The 24866-nt window shown below is 49.4% G+C and overlaps 2 protein-coding genes and 1 long non-coding RNA gene across 5 annotated transcripts in view; 1 reads left to right on the forward strand and 2 right to left on the reverse strand.

The window, feature by feature from the left end:
* DENND2A (DENN domain containing 2A) overlaps positions 1 to 18521 on the forward strand; it is a 58107-nt gene extending 39586 nt beyond the window's left edge. For both annotated transcript variants that reach the window (XM_066549593.1, XM_066549594.1), the window contains 11 exons: positions 668 to 777; positions 989 to 1058; positions 1680 to 1757; positions 2231 to 2371; positions 4657 to 4805; positions 11822 to 11999; positions 13165 to 13206; positions 14587 to 14704; positions 15885 to 16124; positions 16950 to 17036; positions 17825 to 18521. In XM_066549593.1, the coding sequence (XP_066405690.1) occupies positions 668 to 777; positions 989 to 1058; positions 1680 to 1757; positions 2231 to 2371; positions 4657 to 4805; positions 11822 to 11999; positions 13165 to 13206; positions 14587 to 14704; positions 15885 to 16124; positions 16950 to 17036; positions 17825 to 17856 (1245 nt within the window). In that variant the 3' untranslated portion in view covers positions 17857 to 18521. The remainder of the gene's footprint in view (positions 1 to 667; positions 778 to 988; positions 1059 to 1679; positions 1758 to 2230; positions 2372 to 4656; positions 4806 to 11821; positions 12000 to 13164; positions 13207 to 14586; positions 14705 to 15884; positions 16125 to 16949; positions 17037 to 17824) is intronic.
* A 1661-nt stretch (positions 18522 to 20182) lies between these two features.
* Positions 20183 to 22449, reverse strand: LOC136557167 (uncharacterized). Its single transcript, XR_010783738.1, has 3 exons — positions 22351 to 22449; positions 21275 to 21401; positions 20183 to 20497 (listed from the first exon to the last, which is right to left on the reverse strand). It is a non-coding gene; the product is annotated as an uncharacterized lncRNA (long non-coding RNA).
* A 1000-nt stretch (positions 22450 to 23449) lies between these two features.
* LOC136557211 (uncharacterized) overlaps positions 23450 to 24866 on the reverse strand; it is a 29224-nt gene continuing 27807 nt past the window's right edge. For both annotated transcript variants that reach the window (XM_066550840.1, XM_066550841.1), the window contains one exon: positions 23450 to 24449. In XM_066550840.1, the coding sequence (XP_066406937.1) occupies positions 24254 to 24449 (196 nt within the window). In that variant the 3' untranslated portion in view covers positions 23450 to 24253. The remainder of the gene's footprint in view (positions 24450 to 24866) is intronic.

The raw sequence follows: 24866 nt of genomic DNA on the forward strand, positions 1-24866 counted from the left end.
TGCGGCACTTGGATCGCTGGAGGAGCTGCAGCTTCTCTGTTGAGCACGTGTTGTGTCAGTGACCCTCTGCTGTGTCAGCATTGAGGGACACTGAAGATGGTGGGAGGGCTTCAGTCACTGCCTGAGAATTGTCATGGTATTGCTCGCTCCTGGAAGAACAGCTGATTTAGATCTTTTGCTGCCCTTGGCTATGACTTTATGTAGCTATTCCCTTTCTCACCCTTTCCTCTAAAGATAACTGATGGCTGGGAGAAGATACATGTTCTGAAAGAGAAGGAGCAGCTTTCAGTGATAGCTTAGCTCAAAATGGGGAAGGAGGAATGGGAGAAACACAGAGCCAGTGTGACAGAGTGTTTGTAAATGGGATATGACCAGAGCTCCCCTCAGACTTCAGTTCTCTTTCCCCTTGCTGGAAGGTGTGTCCCAGATTAGAGGCACAATATAGCAGAGGCAGGTGCTGCAGACACAGGCCTTAGTGGAATTGGGGGCACAGAGTTACCTTGAGATATCTAAAGATTAGGTGAGCCAAAATCACAGAAATTTTAATATCTTCCAGGCAGAAGCTTAGCCTCTGTCATCACCTCTTCATTTGTCACAGGAAAAATATTTGAAGTCATTCCATCCCCACATGACTAATTGGAAACATTCCTTCTCTCTGTTCTGCTAGCTTGAGCGCTCGTTCAAATTCATGCGTGAGGCAGAAGATCAGTTGAAAGCTATTCCCCAGTTTTGCTTCCCTGATGCAAAGGACTGGGCCCCCATCCATCAATTTGCCAGGTAAGTACTGTACTTTGTATCCTGACTCATGAGAAACAGATTTCTGTATCAAGCTAATTAAATGCAAGAGCTGTTACCATAGAAGATTGGGCAGAACTCTGAGAGGGATGTATAGGAAATTCAGAAATTGTGGGGGTTTATTGGATTTGTATGTCTGGGACTGGTAATGAGGCTGATGGGTATCTTGTCCTTCTGGTTTCTCTTTCTGCAGTGAGACATTCTCATTTGTCCTGACGGGGGAAGATGGAAGCAGGCGATTTGGGTATTGTAGGAGGCTGCTGGTAATTATCCCTGAGTCTTTTCCTTTTCCTAGTGGTGCAGCCTTCTGTGGGGTTGGTGTTACTGGCACCCATTCTGGAAAGTGGAAGGCTGCTGCTCTTCTCTTTCAGTGTGGAATGAAAAGAGCGGCAACAGAGCAGATTTGCTCTCTTCTGTTCAGTGCCAAAGTCCCTCTCTATGTCCCATCCTCCACTCCAGACATAACTCTCTTGCATTTTCCTTGCACCAGCACTTTAGCATGGCCATGGACTGTTGTTTCACCCCTGAAGCTGAAGACAGGGTTTATCCTCTTTAGGTTTGGATACCTATTAAACAGTTGTCTAAACCTGTGCTGGTCCTGTAGGTTCAGAGTCGTCTCTGTAGATCAGATCAGATCTCTGCCTTTGTCATTTGATTTAGGTAAGCTGGGACCACACTATGGATGTGCCCATTTCTCCTCCCTTTCTGGTGTACCAGGGTTGAGCCAGGCTGTCATCATCACCATACTGTCAAATGCCTGCCAGTTTCTGAGCCAGCCAGTGAGATGGACAACTAAGAGACCAGTCACTCTATCTTTGCAGTAGTTATAACTCTGACATTTCCTTGGTTTTTGTGTGTGTGTGTGTTTGTGTTTGTCTTGAAAGCCCAGTGGAAAAGGGAAGCGTCTTCCAGAAGTTTACTGCATTGTGAGTCGCCTTGGATGCTTCAATCTCTTCTCTAAGGTGAGGGGGGAGAAAGAGAGGGAATTTGTGCTGTAGGTGAAGAGGGACCTGAGAGTGAAGCCAGCACGTGAATGAATGGGGATCAGGGAAGCTGATAGCTGAAGAAAGGATCTGAAAGATTTGGTGAGGCAACCACATGCTAATTCCAGAACCTAGCAAAAGCACAGTTAATAGGAAAACTAGATTGTCAGCTCTTGCCTACTTCCTTCAGCACAACTTCCAGAATGCAAGAGAGGTTAAAATGTGTAGTGGGGAGTTTGCAAATTTTCAGCTTTCACTGGAGTTATGTTTCTTCTGATAAAAGAACTCCAGGGTCTTCAGTTGCACCTTTTGCCTTCTTTCTTGTGATACACAGCTCCTTGTCAATACTGGATTAAGGAGAGGACATAGATATATGTTGGTGCACTTCATTCCTGGTGTTATCTCCCTCCTCCTGATTTGCATGTTTTTGTGTCTTCATGCCTTTATTTCAGATTTTGGATGAGGTTGAGAAGAGACGGGGCATTTCTCCAGCCCTGGTGCAGCCTCTCATGAGGAGTGTCATGGAGGCACCTTTCCCAGCTCTGGGCAGGACCATTACAGTCAAGAACTTCTTGCCAGGCTCAGGAACAGAGGTAAAGACACTTCCTAGAGAAAGGGAGACAGGCCAGCAAATGGTGCAGGACTAGCAACTGAAAGTTGGGGCCATGGCATAGCACTGGGGATCTTCAAGTACAGATGATCTGTCAGCTGTGGGGGGAAGCTGGGGGGTAAAACAGGGCACCAGAGGGGATGGTATGGAGACTTCAGTGACTCAGAATCAAAATGGAAATCCTATGGTAAAAATGAATGTAAGCACACAGCCTAATATAGCAAAAGGAACCAGGACATTGGCCTTGAGGCCAGGAGGCACAGACAGCAGCATATGACCTTGGATCTGCTCAAGGACACCACACTTAACTTCCTAATGTCAGGTTCGAACAATGTGCTCCAGCACCCTTAATACAGAACCTCTGTTTGTGTGGATCAGGTCAGAAAATCCTTGAAACCACACCAGGGTAATGTTGCAGCCTTTGAGAATGGCATTTTCACAGTGTGGAGGTGAGGATCTGTGTTGCATCTCACACAATGTGGTGTGAGGACAGCAGGAGGGTTTTAAGAGTACAGAGCTTTAGGGCATGGCATTGAAGGGCTGTGGGGGGATGGAGGGAGACAAATTGAAGGTAGTTTTGGCCATACTTGGTGCAGGGCCTGGTATGCTTTGAATGTGAGAGGGAGGAAGGAGAGCAAGTTGATAAACTTGTGTCTGCAGGCTTTCAGCAGAGCACTACATGATGACATTCTCCTTAACCCAACTGGAAACAGTCCCAACTAAATGACATTACTGCAGAGAACATGCAAAGCTGGTTAAAAATATGTGCTGGAGGAGCAAAGTCCCAGTGGTGTGCTGTGAGAATGTTGTGGCTGGTTTGTGTCTGGGATTCTGTTCATTAATTATCAGACTGATGGCATAAACTCCACATTTACACAGTACAGCACTGGGATGGGGGCAGGCACTTTGGAGAGTAAGGGATTAAAAGTCAAAGTGCCCCACTCCCCTGAATTCAAGAAACATGTTCAAGTGTTCAAGAAATGACTGGATGTGGCACTGTGGTCTAGTTGTCATGGTGGTGATCAGCTGGACTTAATGATCTTAGAGATCTTTTCCAGTCTAAATGATTATATGATTCTGTGATTCTGTAAATGGAAAATCTGATGGGAAATTCAATATGGACAAGAGCAAAATGCTGAGAGGAAGAAAGGAGTAGTCCAATACAACATGAAAAATAACTGACTGAGCAACGGTACTTCAGAGAAGGATCTGGTGGTACAATGGGCCATAAAGTGAGCAAAAGTAACAGTGTGGTATTATTGAGACAAAATCCTTCATTGTGAAAGCAAGTGAAGGGATGAATAATAAAGGAAAGCAAATTTTCTGCTTTCCAGTGTTGATGGTATTTTCTTTGGAGTATTGTTTTCCAAAACATGCACCCACTAGGAGAAAGCCCCAGAAGGATAGTTCTGTTTACTAAGTGGTCTAGAAAGTACAGGCAAAGCTTGAGAAAATTGTTTACTTAATATAGAAAACAAAAGACAAAGGAAGACACGTGATAACCTTTCAATACACAAGAAGTTTCCTGCAGAGAGGAATGTGACCAGTTGCTCTCAGTGTGTACTGAGAGTAAGACAACAAGTAATTGAAGTAATTTGCCACTGACATGTTTCAGCTGCAGGCTTGGTGTTGGTGAGGGTAGTTCAGAACTAGAGTAATTTTCTTGTGGGATTTATGAAATGTGTGGTGTTGGAGGCTTTCAAAAACAATTTAGATAAGCATCTGTCTAAGATAAGGAGTATGAAGTGCTAAGGTGCTATGACAGGCATTATTTAAGTAGATATGAACAAAGAAAAATACCCACAGGCTGCTCTTGTCTGTAACTGATATAAAAAATTTATGGTCAGGAGGTTAGGCATCCAGATTCTTGCAGTAAAAAATAAATAAATCCTAACTGTAAAAGTCAGAGTGTAGATTTGAAAGGCTCCATGACAATCTGCTGCCTGAATACCAGAAAGCCTGAAAACCACTCCTAGCTGGACACAAACTAGTTTTCCTCCTTATGAAGAGCTCGCTGTCCTCAGTCCAGTGGGAAGAACTTGTGGTTGATCTCATGCTGTGCCTATTGGAGTGGACTCTGGATTCTCTTCATCTGGAAGAAGGATTTATGGGAGGCCTTTGGAAGGACTGTGGTTGAGGACTTACTGCTCTGTGGTGCTCACCAGCAGTCAGTAAGGGCTGCTGGCTCTGAAAATACCTGCTGGGTCCTTGCTTGGCACGCTCTGGGTGGCACCAGGAGCTCAGCTGTGTTCCTTTTGTCCCCCCCAGGTCATCGAGCTGCGGCGGCCCCTCGACTCCAGGCTGGAGCACGTTGATTTTGAGTCCTTGTTCACCTCCCTGAGCGTGCGGCACCTGAGCAGAGTCTTTGCCTCCTTGCTGCTGGAAAGGAGGGTGATCTTCATTGCAGACAAGCTCAGGTACCCTCTTGCATTCCCCTAAAGAAAATGCTGGCAAGGAAGGGAGGCTGGGAAGGCTGCAGTGACAGATCTCTCTGCTTTGTTCTTTTTCTTCTCTGCTCTTTTCAACCTCGTAACAACGTGAATAGGGCTGTTCTTCCCAGGAATTGGGAACTTAGGACATGAACCATAATTTCATTTTGCAGCTTGCAAAAAGTGCTGCTTCTTGTCCCCAAGGAGAACCAAATTCCACTTCCTCTAGATAATTTCAGATCCCTGGTGCTAAGGAAGCAAAACCCCTCCCTTTGCTCCATCATGCTGCACTGTTCCCTGCTGAGCTGTGCTTGGGTTTGCAGGGATCACTGTCCCTTCTGAGTTCCCTGATGTCACAAAATCTTCTTGATTTTTCTGCTTATATTTTCATATTGGTTTCTAAATACTTCCCTTTTCTTATGGGGATGAAAACAAAGGATGCAGCGAAATGGGGAAATAAGGGAGGGGAAATGAGGAGGGGAAATGAGACACAGGACTTCCCCCTTCTATTTTGAATCTGCTCAATTTGCTCTTTTAAAAATATATTTGTTTGCTCTCCTAAATGATGAAAATGGGTCTGGGTTTCTTTAAGATCTTGTGCAGCTGGTGGCTGGCAGCTCTCCAGCCCTTGAAGCACTTGAGGATTCAGGGAGGAAAGTTCGACAGGGCTGGGGAAAGAAAAGCTGCCTGGATGAGTAATGACACTGAGGAGCACGCTCAGGTTTCAGGAGTGTACAATGCCCCTAAGCTGTCTGTTTTCACAACTTCCAGGCAGCAGCCTGCAGCTCTGGGACTGAGCACTGGGGCACAGAATGGAGAGGCCCCTTCTAGAGGAAAATGAAGGGGAAAAATTCATTCTGCATGGATCCTGGGCTCTCTGTGGGCAGAGCTCAGGCAGTCTCATCACAGGAATAGAAAGGCTGGGAGAGGGAAGCTGTAGCACTGGCAGCTTGCAGATGTCTTGGTTCGGAAAGGGGAAAATTTGCCTCTCTATAATTCCTGATATGTTGTGTGTGTAGAAACTTGGTATTCTGGATACTTAAACCACACATTTCATGCAGAGCATTTAGATTTATATTGAAAGAGAGAGAATTCATCCAGGCACTACATCTCTATGTAACATATATGATTTATGACATCATCTATGATCACAGGCTCTTAAATATTATTCTCTTCTGTAGGACAAATTTTACATTCTGAGAAAAATTTTTAAGGACACAGATTGACATTGTAGTCTCTACATGAGAGCTGGGTGGTATCAGGAAATGGCAGGGAACTTTTTGATGGGGGGGTTGAGACATCACTTTAGAATGAACATTTGTTCAGCAAATCTTTTCCTATCCCATCTTTACATGGCAGCACAACACTATGTATTCTGAGCATGGGGTGTGATATCTGTAATTGAAGGCACCTTGATGGGTTTTGGTGTTCATTTCCCACCCCTGTATCTTTTGTCAGGATATCTAGGGTCCATAGGAATGAGTCCAGCTGTACAGGCCTTTAAAAGAGTGGGAGAGAGCTATAGAATCATAGTTTCTAGAATCTCTGAATATCTCATAAACAGCTTTTTTTTTCCTGTGAAAAAAGAATTGTCATGTTTAAAAGATCCAGGGTCTGTTAGACCACAGGGCTCAGATTCAAATATTTACCATAGGTTTGCCAGCTCTCTATGAGACTTTTAATATTTGATCTTTCTGAGAAGACCTTGCTTTGAGCAATTTCAGGAGAGTCTTTTTCTTTTCCTTTTACAAAATTTGAAGTTTCTCTGGCTTATTTTTGTGTAGCAAAAGTTTGTAAATTATCCCAAAAGGCTGTAAAGATGTGAAATGCAGAAAACAAAGAAAATATCCCTGAAAATTAAGTAACTGCTGTATTTTAATCCAGTTCAGTGACTTGAATGGACTGGCATTGTGAGCCTTTCCTGTGGTGAACAGTCTCTTCTACTCATAGGTGAACCTTCCATATTTTGAAAGTTGATGCCATTGTAGGTACAGGATCTTCTGTCCAAATTATATTTTTCCTGGGACAGGAACACACTGAACTCAATGAGTATTAAGTAGCATTCACTCTAGGAGTGAAAATGACAATTTGAGAGGAAAGATAAGAAACACTTTTTGGAAATAGCTGAAGAGAAGGAAAAAAACTATAAAAGCAGCTGTTGGAAAGTGCTCAGAGGTTAGGAATGCTAGAAATAATCCAGCTGAGATGGATTAATGGGAAGAGTGCAGGTGACACAGTGAAAGATGCACAATAAATTACATTTATCATTAATCTTTGGGGCTCTTCATGTGGGTACTATTAATAACTATCTGTCCATGTTTGAAAAGGTGTGTCTGGGAGTGAGGGACAGAGAAATGATGTGTACAATTTATTTGCATCCTTTAATTGCCATAAAATCTGTCTGTGGGAAAAGAAAGCTGAAATGTCTCCTGCCAAATACTGCATGAGCTGTGAAAAGTTTTCAAGCTGAGCCAAAAAATGCATCTAACAAGTGTACAGCAAGTGAAATACTTTGTCTTTTCCATCTTTAGAATGAGCATTGAATGTTTAAATACCTGTCAATCCACAGCTTGGCAGCGGAAAAGGAAAGAATTTGGTTTATTAGTTTTTGGGTGGGTTTTTTTCTCTGTCACTATGGATACTGGAGTATACATTGCCTCACAACCCAGGAAAATGACTTTGTTAAAACTGTGTTGGTCTTCCCCCAGCTTTTGTTCATTCCTGCAATGTTAACTTTAGTCCCTGGGCAGTGGAGACAGTGGCATGGGTTAGACACTGCAACATGAGAGCTGCTTTTGTTTCCAAGGGATGTTGCCTGGCATGCAGCTCCAGGCACTGCCACACAACCTTTTAGAAGGCATCTTTCAGCTAAAATCACCTGATGTCACAAGGTACCTCAAGCTGGGCAGTTTTTAATGGCCTGAGCAGGAGGTCTTGTGATTCAGAAGGCTTTTTAAAAAGAAAAGCTTGCACAGGCTTAAAATCAAAGCCTCCTTTTTCCAGATCTCAAAAGCTTGTTGTGGATCTGACCAACTCAAGCAATTGCCTCTGTCTCTGCCAGAAACCACAGCTGTATCAACAACACAAAGTGGTCATTGTTATCAAAGGCAGATCTGAAAGAATTAGAGTAGACACTTTAAATGTGGTCATCCCCAGCAAAAGGTAATTAATCATCAGGAAGAACCCTCTACCATGTGCTACAAAAACAAATCTGGGACTGGGAATATCAGCCTAGCAGGTTTTTCCCTTTTTGTCCTGTGATTAGGGAGAAGAAGAAATCCAAGGATGAAGTTTGATAATAGTGTTGTCTCCTCAGGTCATCTTAATACTAATTTCTTCACCTGCACAAACCTGCCACGTTGTGGGAGACAGTGAGGGTCCCCAGAGAGCTGGTGGAACTTGGCATCCTCCTGGTGGGATTTGCAGCAGTGCTGTGTGAAGTCATGGGACAATGCTTGGAAGCTGCTGTGCCTGCTAAATGTTGTAAACCAGAACTGTAATCCATCATAAGTAACTCCAGATGCGACACAGTGTCAGAAATCTGAAGGTGTTTGTAAAACAAATCCTACTGTGGCAGAGCTTATTAAAAAAAAAATTAAAAGATACGTATTCAAATAGTCTTAAATTGCCAAATGCCAGCATATTTTGAGCAGTTTGGTTAGTGCAGGGACCACAGGACTTCCTGGCATTAAACTACAGCAGGATGTTTGATTCATTAGTGTGTTTCAGAAATCATGCAGATCCTAAACCCAAAGAGGGAGTCAGCTTTGGAGGCTTTTTATCACATCTGCTTCCCTTTGGAGTGGAAAGCAACCAGGCTGAACAGCCAGTGTCCCTTTGTAGAAGCTGTTGCAACATGTCAAGGTGTCTTTTAGAGCGAGTCAAGCTAGTCTTGGAGTGTTGCATTGGAGCAGTTTTTCCCAGGAGAGGAAGAAGGGTTTCTGTGTAGCTGCAGCTGTCTGTATTGGCCACCTGTGTTCGAGGTGGCTCCCAAGAAGCAGCAGCTCCACAGGGTGCTGTGTGCTGGCTTTGTGCTGTGTGCTGGGAAGTCCTGTTGTTCAAGCAAACAAGTGTCACTTGTTGCTGCAGTATCATTGTTCTGACCAAGGGAATGCTTACCCAGAGAGATCTGTGTGTCAGTCCCTACCCAAATCAGCCCTTTAGGGAGGAGTCTGAGGGTTCTTGAGTGCTCAGTACTTTTTAGCCTCTGTACTAGCCTTGACATCTCAGTCTCACATGCAGCTCAACCACGTTCCCTGCAGAAGGCTGAATGAACCCCTGAAAATTGCTCAGCATCTTGACAGCCTTCCTCAATGACCTGCAGCATTTTAAAGGTTACTCATGAAACCAAAAGCCTTAGAAAGTGGTGCCTGTGTCTGGTTTGAACAGCTGGACTGAACCTGTGTGGCCTCAGGGTGGCTCCTGACACTTCCCAGAGCACACTGCAGTCACCTGGCTGCTGGCTGAAGAGTCACACAGGTGGCATAAAAGGGATTTATCAAGCTGGATTCTTTTGCAAGGCTCATCAGCCTGGTATGAATCAGCAGTCCCTTAGTGCTTGTTGCAGTGCCAAATGCAAGAGAAAGAGATCTTAGGCTTGAGTCACTCTAGATGGCCACGGTTCTCCTGGGCTCCTGGCAACCTGCAGCTCCCTGAGACTACCTGCAGAGCAAGTCTGGCATGTGCAAAAGGTACCTCAGTGATACCTCCTCTGTGCATCCCTGAAATGCTCTGCCTACAAAGGAGGCTCACAGACCTCAACCCTGCCAGTATTGTTCCCTGGAAGGGTCTTCCACAGTGAGAAATGTTTGGGAACAGGGATCACTGGGTTTCACCCTGGAGGCGTTGAGTCATGCACAGATGGAAGGGTGGAAGGGGAAGTTATCTTTACTTCCCACTGCCTGGTGTGTACAATTTCAGACTTAACACAGCTCTGCCTTTGACTTGCACTCTCTGGAGCTGGGCCATCTCTCCTCCCCCTCGATCTCTCACGTACCATGTGTGCTCACTGGGCTGAGGCAAGAACAAGGCACCATAAATATAGCAGGAGACAGCTTGCCATAATATCTCACCATGCCATAAATAACCACGTACTTCAGCTGCTCACTGCTCCTCTCTGGAGCTACCTGCACTCAGAGATGTTTTCCATGGGTTCTCACATGTTGTCTGTAAATTCAGGTCCCATGTTTAGGCAGAAAATTTGGATACACCTTCAAAATAGAGGATTGGTGGAAATGTAGAACTTCTAACACTTCCATATTCACCTTCTGCTCAAAGAAGAGGAACGGTGGGTGGTGATAATGCCCCACTGCTGTGCACAAGTGATGAAAGGTGCAGTTCTTTCAGCTCTCACTATGCTGCTGCTGCTATTACCAGGTCTATTATCAGTCAGAAATCGAGGAGTGGCAAATATGCTCTGCAGTAATGGAGAGGAAGAGAAGCCCCTGCTTTTGTATCTGCTAACATGACCTGAAATGTATGAGTAGCACAGCTTTGAAGGAGATGGTTTTTAAAGGATTTCATTAGCTTGGAGTGCACTTCTAAGATGACACATTCACTTTTGTTGCAGTTCCTTTCAAGATTAGCTTGTATGAAAGATACAACAGAAATCATCTACTTTGATATTATTCCCACATTTTCTCTGGGTGGTTTTTTTTTTAATAATTTTGTTTCTTGCTAGCTCTGCGTTTTCTCATTATTTTAATTTTGCTTCTCTCAGATTCATTATCTGCCTTGCATTTCTGATAGACATGGCAAGGTGTGGGCTAGGTGATGATGGCAGGCACAGCTGGAGAGCAGCAGCAGAGGGGCAGCCTGGAGGAGTCAATGCAGGGAGAGGGATACACTCACACCTTCCCAAAAATGATGTGGAACTGAAGGTTTTTTCCCATTTAAAGCTACCACTCTGTAACAGAGCCTTTGGAGGGTGTTCCTCTGTTTTTACGGAGTATCCCCTTAGAAAAGAGAGTCCTCTGGGAGTGAAGGGAGAGGAAACTGTCCCCATTTTGTGAAGAGACTTTCTCAGAACACACCTCTTTCCCAAGTGCCAGTTCCCTACCTGTTGCAGTCCCAGATAAAATTTTCAGGGTAAGCAGATTCCAGCCTCTCCCTTGGGATCTCCTCATCTCCAAAAAGTGTCTTGTGTTTAACAGTGTTTGTTGCCTGATTACTTCATACTGTCACACTGATGTCCCAGCAGCCACAATTTTGTTCTGCTAATCTGAGCTTACATGATGGAAGCCAGCCAGCTGTCCCCAGACATGTCCCTCTGCTCAGTGTGCCCTTGTGACACAGCACAGGGATGCACATCCACCAAACTTAACTGGAGTGGGGAGGGAATGCAGGCTGCACTTTTCAGAGCAAGCTCAAATCCACACCCATCAAACCCCTTCCCTCTTAAGTCAGCAGTAAACCCAGCTTGCTGAATGTAAATTCTCCCATGGAGTCTAATGGGAGTCAGCTGGGCATCCTTCTCTATCCACGTGGCTCCTGCATGCTGCACCAGCCTCCTTCCTCTCCTTTCCTGGATGCTGGTAAAACCAAATGATGTTATATATATAGGATTTACAGCAGCTAGCCTTCCCCCTCTCTTGACACATAAAAATGCTTCCAGACCCAGAAGAGATGAATAACTGATGCCCTTTGGCAAGCTCTGCCATGGCTAACTGGATATCCTGCCTGACTCTTCCCAGAGAGCTGTGGGAGAATGAACTCGTTTCTCTAAGGAGAGGCAGTGGCATAGAAGATGCAGTGTTTGTCTGATATTTTCCATCAGGACACTGGAGCAGCAGATCCCTGATTCAGTGGAACCCATCTCTTCTCATAGGAGTGTGGGATGGGGTCATCTTTCAGAAGTCATTGCTTCTGAAGCTGAAAACTGGGGTCAGAAATGTGGGAAAGCCCTTAGTAATTAGAGAGATCAGTCAAGGACAGTTGATTTCTAGGAAGCACCCCTCATTCCCTGACTGACCAGCCATTGCCCTTGGTTGTGTTTTGACTTCCAGCACTCTGTCCAAGTGTTGCCACGCCACGGTGGCCCTGCTGTACCCCTTCACCTGGCAGCACACCTACATCCCCGTGCTGCCGCCCTCCATGATCGACATCGTGTGCTCGCCCACCCCCTTCCTCATCGGCCTGCTCTCCAGCTCCCTGCCCCGCCTCAGGGAGCTGCCCGTGGAAGAGGTGAGTCCTCTTCCCCACTGGCAGTCCTGCATCCATATTGAGTCCTGCATCCCCACTGTGAGTCCTGAGTGCACACTGTGAGTGAGTCCTGCATCCCCACTGTGAGTGAGTCCTGAATGCACACTTTGAGTGAGTCCTGCATCCTCACTGGGAGTCCTGCATCCTCACTGGGAGTCTTGCATCCCCACTGTGAGTGAGTCCTGAATGCACACTGTGAGTGAGTCCTGCATCCCCACTGTGAGTCCTGCATCCTCACTGGGAGTCCTCATCCCACTCTGAGTCCTGCATCCCCACTGGGACTCCTACATCCCCACTGTGAGTGAGTCCTGCATCCCCACTGTGAGTGAGTCCTGCATCCTCACTGTGAGTGAGTCCTGCATCCTCACTGTGAGTGAGTCCTGCATCCTCACTGTGAGTGAGTCCTGCATCTACACCATGCTGTACTCGAGGTTCTTCCCTGTGGGCTGAGCTGTTTTCTGTCAACCGGCAGTGCCAGGGAGCAGAGCTCTCATCCTCTGGCTGCCATGAGCGTGGGGTAAGGGCAGAGCTGGGTGTCCCCCCAGGCAGACAAAGGTCTGTGCTCTGCCTTGGCCACAGCTTGGGAAGGCAGGGGGCTGGAATCTCCCACTGTGGGGCTGCTGTGGGTAGGAGATGGTTTTATTACAGTTCATACTGGTTTCTGCATGGTGCTGTCCAGAGGCTGCATGCAAATTCTGTCAGTCTTCAGTGTGATTGCTACAGCCTGGCCAGGACAGCTGCCCCTCAGGTTAACACAGGAGCCTCACAATAGCAATAAATAATTAAGAGTTGGATTCCTGAGGCACAAGGGTAAGCACAGCAAGGCTGAATCTGATCTCTGCCTCCCCCAGCAGTGCAGCACATGGGGAGAAAGGATGAAGCTCTGACCCTGCTGGGTGGTAAAGGAGCAGAGGGCCAGGCCTGGAGCACAGCTCCTGCTGTCCAAGCTGGGCTGTGGTTTGCAGTGGCATCCCTAGAAAGCCAGAACATGGGCTGTGCTCCTGAGTCATGCTGGGTGCCTCCTCCAGCTGCAGGGGAGGGTACAAGGAACAGGGAAGTGTTTCCTCCAGAGCAGTTACAGATTAAGATAAACTCTGATGGTGGAAATAATTACTTCCCCTTTTGATTCTTGCTCTTTCATTCTTAGGTCCTCGTCGTTGACCTTGTAAATAATCGGTTTCTGAGACAGGTGAGCAGAGCTAATTCACATCCTTTTCTCCCCTTTTTCCTCCATAACTTGCCTCCATCTGTGTTTGCTGACCTGCCTGGCTGGATGGATCACTTTCTCCCCACTCAAAAACTGAGGCAGGGCTTGTGGTGGGCAGTGTTGTAGGGGTTGCTGTGTATATATGTAACATCAGCATCCTAAACCACAGCTGTTGAGGACTAAATCATTGGGAATTACCTCTTTCTCTTTTTTTTTTTTTTTAAGAGGGGAAAATGACGGCACTTGGGCACTATAGGTCCTCAAGTGTCATCCTGTAAGGCAGAGGACAGAGCTGGAAAGCTTTGGCTCAGCACTGTCTGCTGGGAGGCAGTGTGGGTACTTGCAGCCTGTGTCTGTCAGTTCATCTCCCATCACATACTCTGCTCTGAGTGGGAGGGGAGCCTTGATGGTTTTTTGAAATCCTTACTGCCTCAGGAGCTTGTGGTTCCTCAATCCAGTCCTTGCACTGGATGGGTCAGAGGCAGGAAGGTGGTACATGGGAGCCTGTGTGTTCCTCTGCAGGCAATATTGCCTGCTGATTTTCACTTCCCTTTGTTGTGGAAGGAGGAGTGGAAAGGGGAGGAGGAAGGGAAGAGGATAAATGAGTAAACACACTCCTGGCCCAGGAGGCTCTTTTTTCCCAGAGCTCTTTGGCAGATCGCTGAGCAGCGCTGGCAGCGTGGGTCTGTGCCGGGGCTCAGCCCCGTGACTCAGAGGGGATGAGTGCTCCTCCTGCTGCTCCTCCTGACTCAGAGGGGATGAGTGCTCCTCCTGCTGCAGGGAGCAGCATGTGGGAGAAGGCCAAGCCCTCCCACAGTCCTCGCCTGCCAGCTGCCTCAGCTCTGGGGTAATGCTTTACCTTGCACCTCTCTTCTGAAGGCTTCAGCTGAATCAGCTGACTCAGCCAGGGCTGGTAGGAGCTCTGCACAGTCACTGGCAGATCCTTGGCTCCCATGTTCCCTGGGAATTCCTTATGCCTGTGTAAGAGGTTTGGTGCCTGAGCAGAGGCTCTGCTCACCTGGCCACGTGCCAGTATTGTTCACACACCTCCTCTTTGTGGCGGGGCCAGTGCTCGCGAGCAGATGGTGAGGCCAGGGGTGAGCCCTGCCCAGTAGCCTCCAGGGTCAGACATGTAAAATTCCTCCAGAATAGGGGAATATTTAGGAAAAGACACCCCCTTTCTCCTTCCTCTTGTGCTTCTTGATAGCACTGCGCTGGGTGATGCTGGGAATGTGCCAAATGCATTACAGTTATGCCTCTCGTCACAGTTCATTTCTAGTGCTCCCCCTGCTGTGCTGGGGACAGGGTAGGAGATGTTTTTGTCGCAGCCCCAGTCCCTGAGGAAGTAGCTCTGTCTTACAGATGGAAGATGAGGACTCCATCTTGCCCCGCAAGCTGCAGGCCGCCCTAGAGCACATTTTGGAGCAGAGGAATGAGCTGGCAAGTGACAAGGAGGAGGGCCCTGTCAATGGCAAGCAAGGTAAAGCACAGTGCCTTTCAGCTGAAAACCGTGTCTTTTCCTGCCCCTTTCCTATCTGTCACTTCTTACAGGAGAACTAGGCTTGTACTGAATTTAACACCACAGGTGTTGGAGGTAGATCAGGATTTTGGTTAAGCTATATGAAGTATTCCAGCGCACAGGGACAGTTCTCTGTGTGAAGGACAACAGCACTTATTTCTTCCCAGCTCTGGCCATGCTTCCCTTACAATTCCAGTGAGCACCTGTACTCCTTTTCAGAGGGGTTTCATAGGCTTTCATCCCACTCTGGGGCTGGCCATGAGTGATGCAGGCTCCTCCAGGGGACAGTCACCTGCAGAGCTGCAGACTCAGCCATGACCATGTGGCTTGTGGTGACTGGGCTGGGACAGCTCTCTTGGGGGACAGTATGGGCATCTCCTTGCTACAGAGGAGCCTGGAGAATGTGCTGGTTTTGGCTGGGACAGAGTTCATTTTCTCCCTAGCTGGTATGGGGCTGTGTTTTGGATTTGAGCTAGAAATGGTGTTGATAATGCAGGGATGTTTTAGCTGTTGCCGAGCATAGCTCATACTGAGCCAACACCTTTCTGCCTCTCATCCCACCCTACCAGTGAGTGGGCTAAGGGTGCACAAGGACTGGGGAGGGGACAGAGCCAGCTGACCCCAAAAAAACAATGGATTCCACATGGAGTCATGCTCAGCATATAAAGCTGCAGGAAGAAGAAGGAAGTGGGGAGACATTTGGAAATAGAGTATTCTGTCTTCCCAAGTTGTGTGTGCTGGAGCCCTGCTTTCCTTGGCAGGGCTGAACACCTGTCTGCCCATGGGAGCTGCTGAATAAAACAATTATTTTGTTTTGCTTGCATGCAGTTTTATATTCATCCATTAAACTCTCTTTATCTTAGCTCGTAAGTTTTCTCACTTTTACTTTTCTGATTCTCTCCCCCATTCTACCAGAGTAAAGTGAGCACCAAAATAAAGCTTGGTGTCTTTCAAAGTAGTAACAATTTGGTCTACTTCCATGACAAGCACTTCCTAGGATGCTCTCTCTCTTGAACAGCTTTTTCTTCTCAGGCTGGATCTGAAAAAATACAGGGAAAATACAGGGAATTTTTACCCAGTGATTTTTCTAGCACATTCTTACAGCACTGTCCTGAGCACTGCCTCTTTATTTTTTCCTTAGAAACCAGCCCTTTGAACGAGGTGGTGTCCGAGGCCTTTGTCCGTTTCTTTGTGGAGATTGTGGGCCACTACTCCCTGTTCCTGACGCCCACGGAGCGCGAGGAGCGGGCCCTGCAGCGCGAGGCCTTCCGCAAATCCGTCTCTTCCAAGAGCCTCCGGCGCTTCCTGGAGGTCTTCATGGAGACACAGATGTTTGGGGGCTTCATTCAGGAGCGGGAGCTGCGGAAGCAGGGGGTCAGAGGTGAGGGGCTCCAGCTGGGCTCTGGAAGCTGCTGCTGCTCCTACGAGAGCAGGGACAGGCTCCCCAGCCACCACCTGCATCCCCAGTTCTGTGCCTGGAGGCTGCAGTGTCTGTACAGAAGCACCAGAAGGGAATCTGCTGGTTTCTGGATGGGGTTGGGATTGCAGGCATCTTTCACCCTTGCAGTTTCCTCCACGTGTGCCCCTTCCATTCCACGTTGAGTTCCACTGCTGGAGTGACATTTATTCTCGCAGTCCCTCATGCCTTCTTCCTCTGTCTGGAGGAAAAATGAGCTGGATTGGTCATGGTTCTTTTGTCTAGTAGAAAGCTTGGATGCTCATCTCCTTCCCAGAGCTGCTACTGCAGTTTCACTCCTGTTATCCCACAGTCCCAAGGGCTCTACAGGCAGCTGAAATTTCTTATCCCTGCTGCTACTGGTGCTGGCTTAGCAGCTTCCTGATGAGCATTAATAAGCAGGGAATGCTTGAATAGGTGGCTGAGTAAAAGAGGTAAATTCTGCACGATGATTCCCCAGATGATGTCACTCCCTGGGCTTAGCTGTGTTCACAGCAGAATGAAGAGAGGTACATTCTGTACCCTGAGTGAGCTACAGCAGCTCAGTCAGCCTTGCAGTGGGGAGGGAGGGGGCAGACCAAAGCTTCTGTGCCAAATCTGGCCTCAGCTGATGGAGGAGGTGGGGTGAGTTGTTCTCTCCCCTGTGCAATAATGTGTGGGTAAGCTGAGACAGTACATTTTCAGGTGGGCATTCCTACTTGGATTTATAGAGACACAAAATAAAAGCTGTTGATCTCTGTCTTTCTGAAGGTCTGTTTGAGGTACGGGCTCAGGAGTACCTGGAAACACTTCCCAGTGGGGAGCAGAGTGGAGTCAATAGGTTCCTCAAAGGCTTAGGTAAGGAACCAGCAAAACCCTTGGCTTCCCAAGGGCTGGGCTTCTTGTTGCCTTCAGGTTGGGCAGCACAGAAGCTGCCCAAGGGTGACAGGGCTGGTGACTATGTGTGGCATCCAGTGCCTGGCCATGTATCCCTGTGCTGGCACGCTGTTGGCTCTGGCCCTGGTCAGTCACTGTCTGGAGGCTGGTGGAGAACCAAAGGTTGGACCATGAACTGTATCCTTGTCTTCTAAAGGAGACAGGTGGGTCTGAGGAGGCAATGGAGCAGCCAAGGACTTGGGGATGGTGGATGCAGGTCCTGATGGGGGGATTGACAGAGTTTTCATTGCCTTCAGGTTTGTCCTTAGGGATCAGCAATGGGAACTGCCCAGGGGTATTCTAAGATTCCATTTATTTTCTGCTGTAAGGGGAGCTAGCCAGGAGCTCGAGACTGAGGTTAGAAGTCTTTGATAAGTCATCAGACACTGTGGCTGAGTTTGATCAGGTGTTAAGATCACATCCCTGGTCCTGTCTGATCTTGGCCGTTTAAGAGCAGCAGTGCCTGAGGGGCTGGTGTGCCCTGGACAAATGGGCTCTGGAGGGTGTGCCTGGGAGCTTGCAAGGTCTCAGCCTGCAGCACTGAGGCCCCTGCAGGCCCCTGCTTCCTGCTTTGCAGAGCAGCTGGCTGTGGACAAGGAGCCAGGGATGGCAGCAGGGCCAGTGCACTGCACAGGACAGAGGTGGTGGGAAGTGACACTTGTTTTGCCTGTTGCTGTGGGGAGATCATTTTCTTTTCTCTGTCTCTTCAGGCAGCAAAATGAAATTCCTCCACAAAAAGTAAGAGCGAAGCACATCCTCATTCCACAGAAGAGAATGGCTTTACCACTTAGCAGCAATAAATCAGACTCATCAACCATTCCCATTGAGCCTGCTCCCAGGAGCCAGCAGCCTTGGGCACAGCTGCACAGAGCCGTGGTGCTGCAGGAAGCTGGGATGGCTGCAGCTGCCAGGACAGGCTTCTGGATGTCTACAGTAGCAAGCACTGGACCAAGCACTCTCTCTGAACTCTGCACTAGCACGTTGCAGGCATCCCCATGGATTGGATCTCTTAGTAGTCAATTCTTTATTTGGTTGTATTTTTCTATTTATATTGAGGTTAGAACAGTTATTAACCGATGACTCTTGCCCTGCCTCCTCTCTGCCTGGTGCTGCAGGAGGCCGAAGGGGGATTCCCATGGGACTGAGCAGGCAAAGAGGGCGTGGAGGGGAAGGACAGAAATGTCTGAAAGTAGGTCTCTGCAAAGCAAGGACACTGAGGGCTGCAGGGATGATGTGGACTGACCAGGAGGAGCTTCCAAGCAAGGGAAAAGGGTGAGGGGGAACCACTAAACCTACTGAGGACTTGATGGGCCAGCCAGCTCCCTGGGTGGCTGTACCAGGGAGTCTTGGCACAAGGAGAGGCCTTTCCTCATGCAGTGTAATTAAAAGCCAGTTGTGTAAAAGGCACGTGGATCCATGGTGTTTTCATGGAAAGGGATGAGCTGTGTGTTCCCATCATCCTACCTAGCACCAAGCATGAGCCAGAGAGGACATCGGCAGCTGGACCCTTGCCTTGGCCAGACCCTCAGCTTCCCTGTGAGTCTCAATCCCCCACCTGGCAGCTTGCCAGGAGAGCCCAAGGTGGAGCTCACCTGCAGGATCTTATCTGGGAGAGCTTCCCAAAGGTCAGATGGGCTCTCCTCTGCTGTCATGGGTGTTGCTGCTGGGAGCACAGCTGGGAACAGGCAAGGACAGAGTGTCTGCTGCTGCCTTCTGTGCTCCTGCCTGGGCAGGAGGTGGGGCCTCCTGCTCCCCTCTCCTCTGCCTGTGGTGACCTCCTTTGGTGAGGAGGTGGCAGGGGAGGTGAGTGGAGGTTGAGGCAGGGTGAGGGCTTTCTTCCACCTGGTGTGGAGACTGTTACACTTGCAGTGCTTGTGAGGGCAAGAGCACCTGGAGGATCCTTGAGTCTGCTCTTGGGAGGAGAGTCTCTTTCCCAGCTGCTATGGGGTTGCAGGGTGAAAGCTGCATATGGGTACCTTTGCTGCAGCTGTGTTGGGCTGCACAGGACCCCCAGAGGCTTTGAAAATGATCCCTGTGGTCCATGGGCCTTGCCAGGTGAGAGGACCTTTCTGACCAGCAGTGGGGTTCAGAGGACCACACCAGAGCACAGCGGTGGGTCCGGTGCTGCTCTGTGAAGCTTTTGAAGCCATGCAACCAGGTTGGTTGGGCAAATGGCTCTGGGTGGCCCTGCTTGAGCAGGGGCAGGGCCCAGGTGACCCCCATGGGTCCCTTCCCATCCCAGCCTCTCTGTGGTGAGCACAGTAAAGGCTGGACAGCCGTGGTGTCACACCAGGCAGGAGGCAGCAGGCAGCACCTGCAGCTCTGTGCCCCCCAAACCTCTGTGCAGGGACAGAGGAAGCAACAATAGAGAGGCTCAGAGAAGCCAGCAGCATTTACTCCCCATCCCCACCCAGGATCAGGCTCCCTCAGAGGTGACCAGGTGTGGGGGCTGCCCCTTGGGTGTGCTGAACAAAATTGATGCCACTTCACTGTCACAGGAGCTGGTGGTGGCTCATTGAAGGGAACTGCAGTGGGGTTCGAGGTGAATCAAATGCTGTGCTTTGCTTCTTGTTTTAGAAGGAGATTTTAATGGAAACATTATGAAGCTTTGCAAAGCTGGGGTCATCCCCACACATGTAAAGGTGGCCAGGATGCCTGCAAAGCTCTGTGGGATGCTAAATAAAGCTGATCTGTGGCTCAGCTCCAGCCTTCAGAAGCAGGTCTCCTACATGGTCCCACACTGCCAGGGCTGCTCCTGGGGACTCCATATTCCTCTCCTTAAGTGATGTTTTCCATGGCGTGGGACTAGGCCTTCCTTGGCAGGAGCTGTGGTGAGGAGCAGGGAGGGGTCCCAGGCTGCCCAACACTTAGCTCAGCTTGAATTGGTGTGTGAGCATGCTGAGATGCTGGCAGCTTTTACTGCACTATCCTAATGGCAGGGTGAGGGCTTTCTTCCACCTGGTGTGGAGACTGTTACACTTGCAGTGCTTGTGAGGGCGAGAGCACCTGGAGCATCCTTGAGTTAAATTCAAATTAAAAAGGGCTGTGAAATAGCCCTGTTTGCCTCATTGGGGAGCTCCAAGGGGCTCTGCCAGCACAGGGCTCCATGACCACTCAGTGCATTTATTGGCTGCTCTCAGGAAAGTGGGAATCAAGCGTACATAGTGTACAAAACCCAAAGTGGGTGTTAAAAAGCAGCAGCAAGAGAAATACAGTCAAAGAAACATTTACAACTGTGTCATTAAGGATTTAAAATGAAACTTGGACAGGAAGTGTTGATCTCCAGCTGCAGGACAACCTCTTCAGCTTTACTTCGAGCTGTGCTGCTCAGAGATGAGCTTGACTCTCCATCTAAGGGCTCTGTATGCTTTGGAGGAAGCCACCTGTAAGGAAAAGCCATAAGATCATCTGTGCTGGGTGTGACCATGGGTCTGTGTGTCCTCCTTTGGAGGCTGCCAGCAGTAGGTGATCAGAGAGGACTGAACAGAGCACATACACTGGGGATGCCCTATGTGCTGTACACACACACACTCTCTCTCTGTACTGTACACAAACATTAAACTTGCCTACTCCGCCTGCCAGGGGTTTCCTGCACCAGAGCTGGGTCTCTGTGTTTGGGTGACTTTCTGCTCCATGACCATGTGCACATGGGTGTAGGCAAACATGCTGAGGGAAGAGGCCAATCTGGGAGCAGTACAGATGTACCAAAGGGTGCTTGAGAATCAGGACACTGGTTAAACATTAAAAGCTGTGATCTCTGCTCCCTGACAGTTCCTGCCTAATTAAACAGCTCTCACACACCAATGTGTGCAGCTCTGCAGGGCCCTTGATGTGCAGGACTACACTTGCTACTGGCTAAATCCCAAGCTCTGTACCCCTCCTTGGTTTTCCAGCACAGGCTGTTGGTATCTTGCAACAGCTCAGGACACCTGTGAAATCCCAGCCCTCCCTGAAACTTTTGGGAATGTCCCATCCACCATGCAGTTGTTGATTCTGTAGCTGGCAGGACAGCCAGACAGCCCTGGGCAGTCGAGAGACCAGACCCAGCCCTGCACGGGGCAGTCAGACTTGGGCTTGGAGTGCTGCAGCCAAGGGGGTTTGTTTGCACTTTGCTGCACGTGGGGATCCCTGCTGCCAGTTTCCAGGAGATTAGAACTCACCTCTCTGCCTGGAGACAGGTTTCAGGTGGCAGGTGGCAGCAGGCAGCTTGCACGTGTAGAGTCCCAGGCAGCCACCGCAGTCAGAGGGCTTCTGGCAGGGCTGGGACTGGATGCTGTGGCAGGAGTGCTGCAGGGAGAGGGAAGTGATGGCTGCAGTGTCCATGGCAGCCAGGACCAGCCCAGTCACAGCTGCATCATCACTCTGCAGTCACAGCACAGCAGCTCACCAGGGACTAGAGCAGCAGCTTCACTGCAAGGAGCTGGAGAAGGTGGGGCCCAAGGAAGTGCTTCCAGGGCCAGTTCATTACTGGTTTTCACTGGGAGCACTCTAAGCTGGCCACCACAGCCACAACACAGCCCTCCAGTGCCTCTGCCCTTCTGCTGTGGTGGCTCCCACCCCAGCTGAGTGGCATCAGGCACGGCGTCACCCAGCACTTGTGGTTAAGGCAAGGTCTACTCGTGTGCCACCAAAGTGTGGTTTGGGGTTGATAAAGGAGAAGTTGGTTATTTGTGGGATGCTGTGCTGAGCCTGTGGAGTAGATTTCCCATGGGCAGAGAAAGGCTGTGCTGAGAGGAGCTGTCCCCAGCAGGGCATCAGGGCATGGTGCCCCCACGGCAGAGCTGGCAGAGCTCTGTTAGCACTGTGGGGAGTGAACACTGCAGGGAATGCTCCCCTCCTGTTCCTGAACCCTGCAGGGGCTGGGGCTGGAGCAGGACTGTCCCTGCAGCTCTGGGGGCAGCACATGGGGACAACTGCAGCCAGACCTCTGCTCTCCTCCTGAGCTGCTCACAGCCACCAGCTCTGCTCTAAGCCTTGCCAGGTACCAGCTGGGGATCTGGGGGTGGCCCTGCCCCACTCCCTTCTCAGCACCCACACCCACGCTGTGTTGAGAGGCCACGTTGTGACTGGCACCTTTACGTGCATCTTAAGAGGAATGGCCTTAAAAACACTTTTTCTACCTGGTGTTTGCAGGATCATGGCATGCTCAGCATGTCCTGCTGTCCTGTCCGATCCTGACTGGTGCCCCACCCATCCAGCAACCCCCGGCCCAAACCCTCTCCCCTGCTGTGCTTACCGTGTCGCTGTTGAACTTGCCGTAGTCCTTCAGGTGGTGGCTCAGCCTGGCCGTCCTGCTGCGGGAGGGCTGCAGGGGGAGCCTCCAGGGCTTGCCAGGGGCAACCTGCTCCCCACTGCCCAGGAGAGCCCTGGCTGTGGCCTTGCTGAGGGACCTGGAGCTGGGGTGTGCCTCTCTCATCACTTTCCATGCACTGGCCAGAGGGTGGGTCCTCCTCTCCGAGCCCTGCCCAGGCAGCTTGTCACCTCCATCTCCAGGTGGCCAAGGGGTTTCTTCAGGGAGCCCAGCCTCTGCCTGCCTCTGCAGGGTGCCAGCCTGGCTCCCCAGTACCCCAGACAGTGCTGGGACTGGGCAGAGCAGCACCAGGAGGAGTGTGGTGACTGCCAGTGCCTGGACATTCATCCTCAGGTCCTGCCTTTGCTCAGGGTTCTCCTGCCTGGACAAGACTGCTGGAGCAGAGGTGGAAGCTGCTTTTTTCCCCTGACTCTGGATGAAGCCAAAGTAATTTTTATAGTGCAGGGACATACCCTGGGGGCACAGCCCTTTTCCCCCGCCCCTGCTGTGTCCCACCTCCAGCTTGTGAGCAAACCCAGCTGCTTACGTGGGCCCCAATCCCCCTCCCTTGTGTTCCCAAACATCCCAGCACCCTTCTGCCACAGCCAGCCTGTCCCTGCTCAGGGTACACACATGGGCATGTGGCATCTGAATCCTTCAGCTGAACCACAGCTGCAAGCAAGGTTCTAGTAAAGGAGAGCTGATGGTAAATGTCTGTGTGTCTGAGGGAAAGGTGGTGGGCTCAATGGGAAGGAGTTGCTATGAGCCTGGTGGCAGTAGCCTCAGGTGGAGGAAAGGCACCCAGTTAATGCCTCTATCCATTCCAGTGGGAGCTCACTGGTTAAATAGCAGAGCGCACCCAGGAGAGCGATGTTAGAGCTGCCCTGACACAGCACTTTGATTAACCTCAGCGCTGTGTCAGACACCAGGGAGCTGCTCCTCAGCCACGGGGTCTGACTGTGGTCTGTGGATAAAAGGAGGGTGGGTCTGTACTGCAGGTTGACTATCAGTCAGGTTTAGGAACCAGCCAGCATCGAGACCCAACTCTACTGGAAATCAATTTTAATGAGTTTCAGTGTTCACCAATCTATGTTAGCACCCACAGTTGCATCCTGTGCACACTTCAGGCTTAGAGAGAGAAGGTGACTTTTCCTCATGGCTTCCATGGCAGATGCCTTGGACCCCTCAGATCTCTTCTGCTTCAGACTTGATACTCAGGACTAAAGAAGGAGGAAGGAAGCTCCAAGGTCAGAGGAAGGCACGTGGAACAAGGAGCTGTCATCTTTTAAAGGCCACCAGCTGGTCCGTGGTCACTCTTCTTCACTTTGTCTTGCCTACTGTCTCCAGGGGCATTGGACTTCAGAGCAAGAAGATGTGGTGTGTGCTGGCTGGCTTGGGAAGATGGATGAGGTTATCCTACAGTGTCATGTTCCTGCCAGCTGCACCCTGCCACAGATTGTGATCCATGGGACCTCTTGGATAGGAAAGAGTAAACAGCAAGAGCAGATGTTGCTGCTGGGCCCAGCTGAAGAGACATGGTCCTGAAAATCCAGGAGTCAATGACAAAGGAGCTACCGTGATAATGGACAACAGTGACACAAGGTGGAGGAAGAGAAAATTCCCTCAATAGAAAATCTAGAAGGCCTGGAGGTCAGAAAACCAGGAGGTCTGAAAGACCAGAAGTCAGCTTTTCATTCCACAGGAGTTCCCTGGGTAGGGGCCTCCTTTCTTGAGGGTTTACTCAGGACCGAAGCAGATAAAAGTTCTCAAAGCTCAAAACACAGTCCAGTTCCTGAAAACAGGATTGCTGCAAGTGCAATGAGGTGATAGATGAGAAAGGCACAGTGTTCTAGTCCATCTTCCATACCTTTGCCTCTGGCCAGCTCCTGCTCTTGACTTGCTCCTGGCTGACACTGGAAGTGCTGATTTCTGGGGAAATGGGCTCATAGGAACAGAGAGACAAGCTGGCAGCCAGCAGACCCATCCTCACACACGTGCCTGTGTCGTGTTTAGCAAGCACCCCTGCAAGGATTCCTGCCATTAAGCTGTGGAGGGAAAGAAAGATGGTTTTGAACAAGGGGAGAAGAGCTTTGAACCCAGGAATGTGGCTGCTCATTTGTGAGAGCTTTCATTTGGAGCCCAAGCAGCACTTACAGCAGCAGGATGTGTCACACAGGAACGCTGAGGTTACAATGAATGTGTTTTGCTTTTTCTGTATCTATTTTAGAGTACCAAATAATGTCATTTATTTGCATTTTTTTGCTCTTCTCATCTGAGAAGTTGAGATACTTCCTCTTGTACCAAATTTTCTCTTCTCAGTTTTCCAGGCAAGGCAGGAGAAAAGAGCCTAAGAAGGGAAGAATTTAATTTTCCCCTGCTCTCTAGTTATTTTGTCACTTATCTGCTCTTTGTTGGTGCCTCATTATGTCCTCATTATATTGGTGCCTCCTCTCCCCAAAGGG

Source organism: Molothrus aeneus, chromosome 5, assembly GCF_037042795.1.
Source record: "Molothrus aeneus isolate 106 chromosome 5, BPBGC_Maene_1.0, whole genome shotgun sequence".
In the NCBI taxonomy this organism is placed as follows: domain Eukaryota; kingdom Metazoa; phylum Chordata; class Aves; order Passeriformes; family Icteridae; genus Molothrus; species Molothrus aeneus.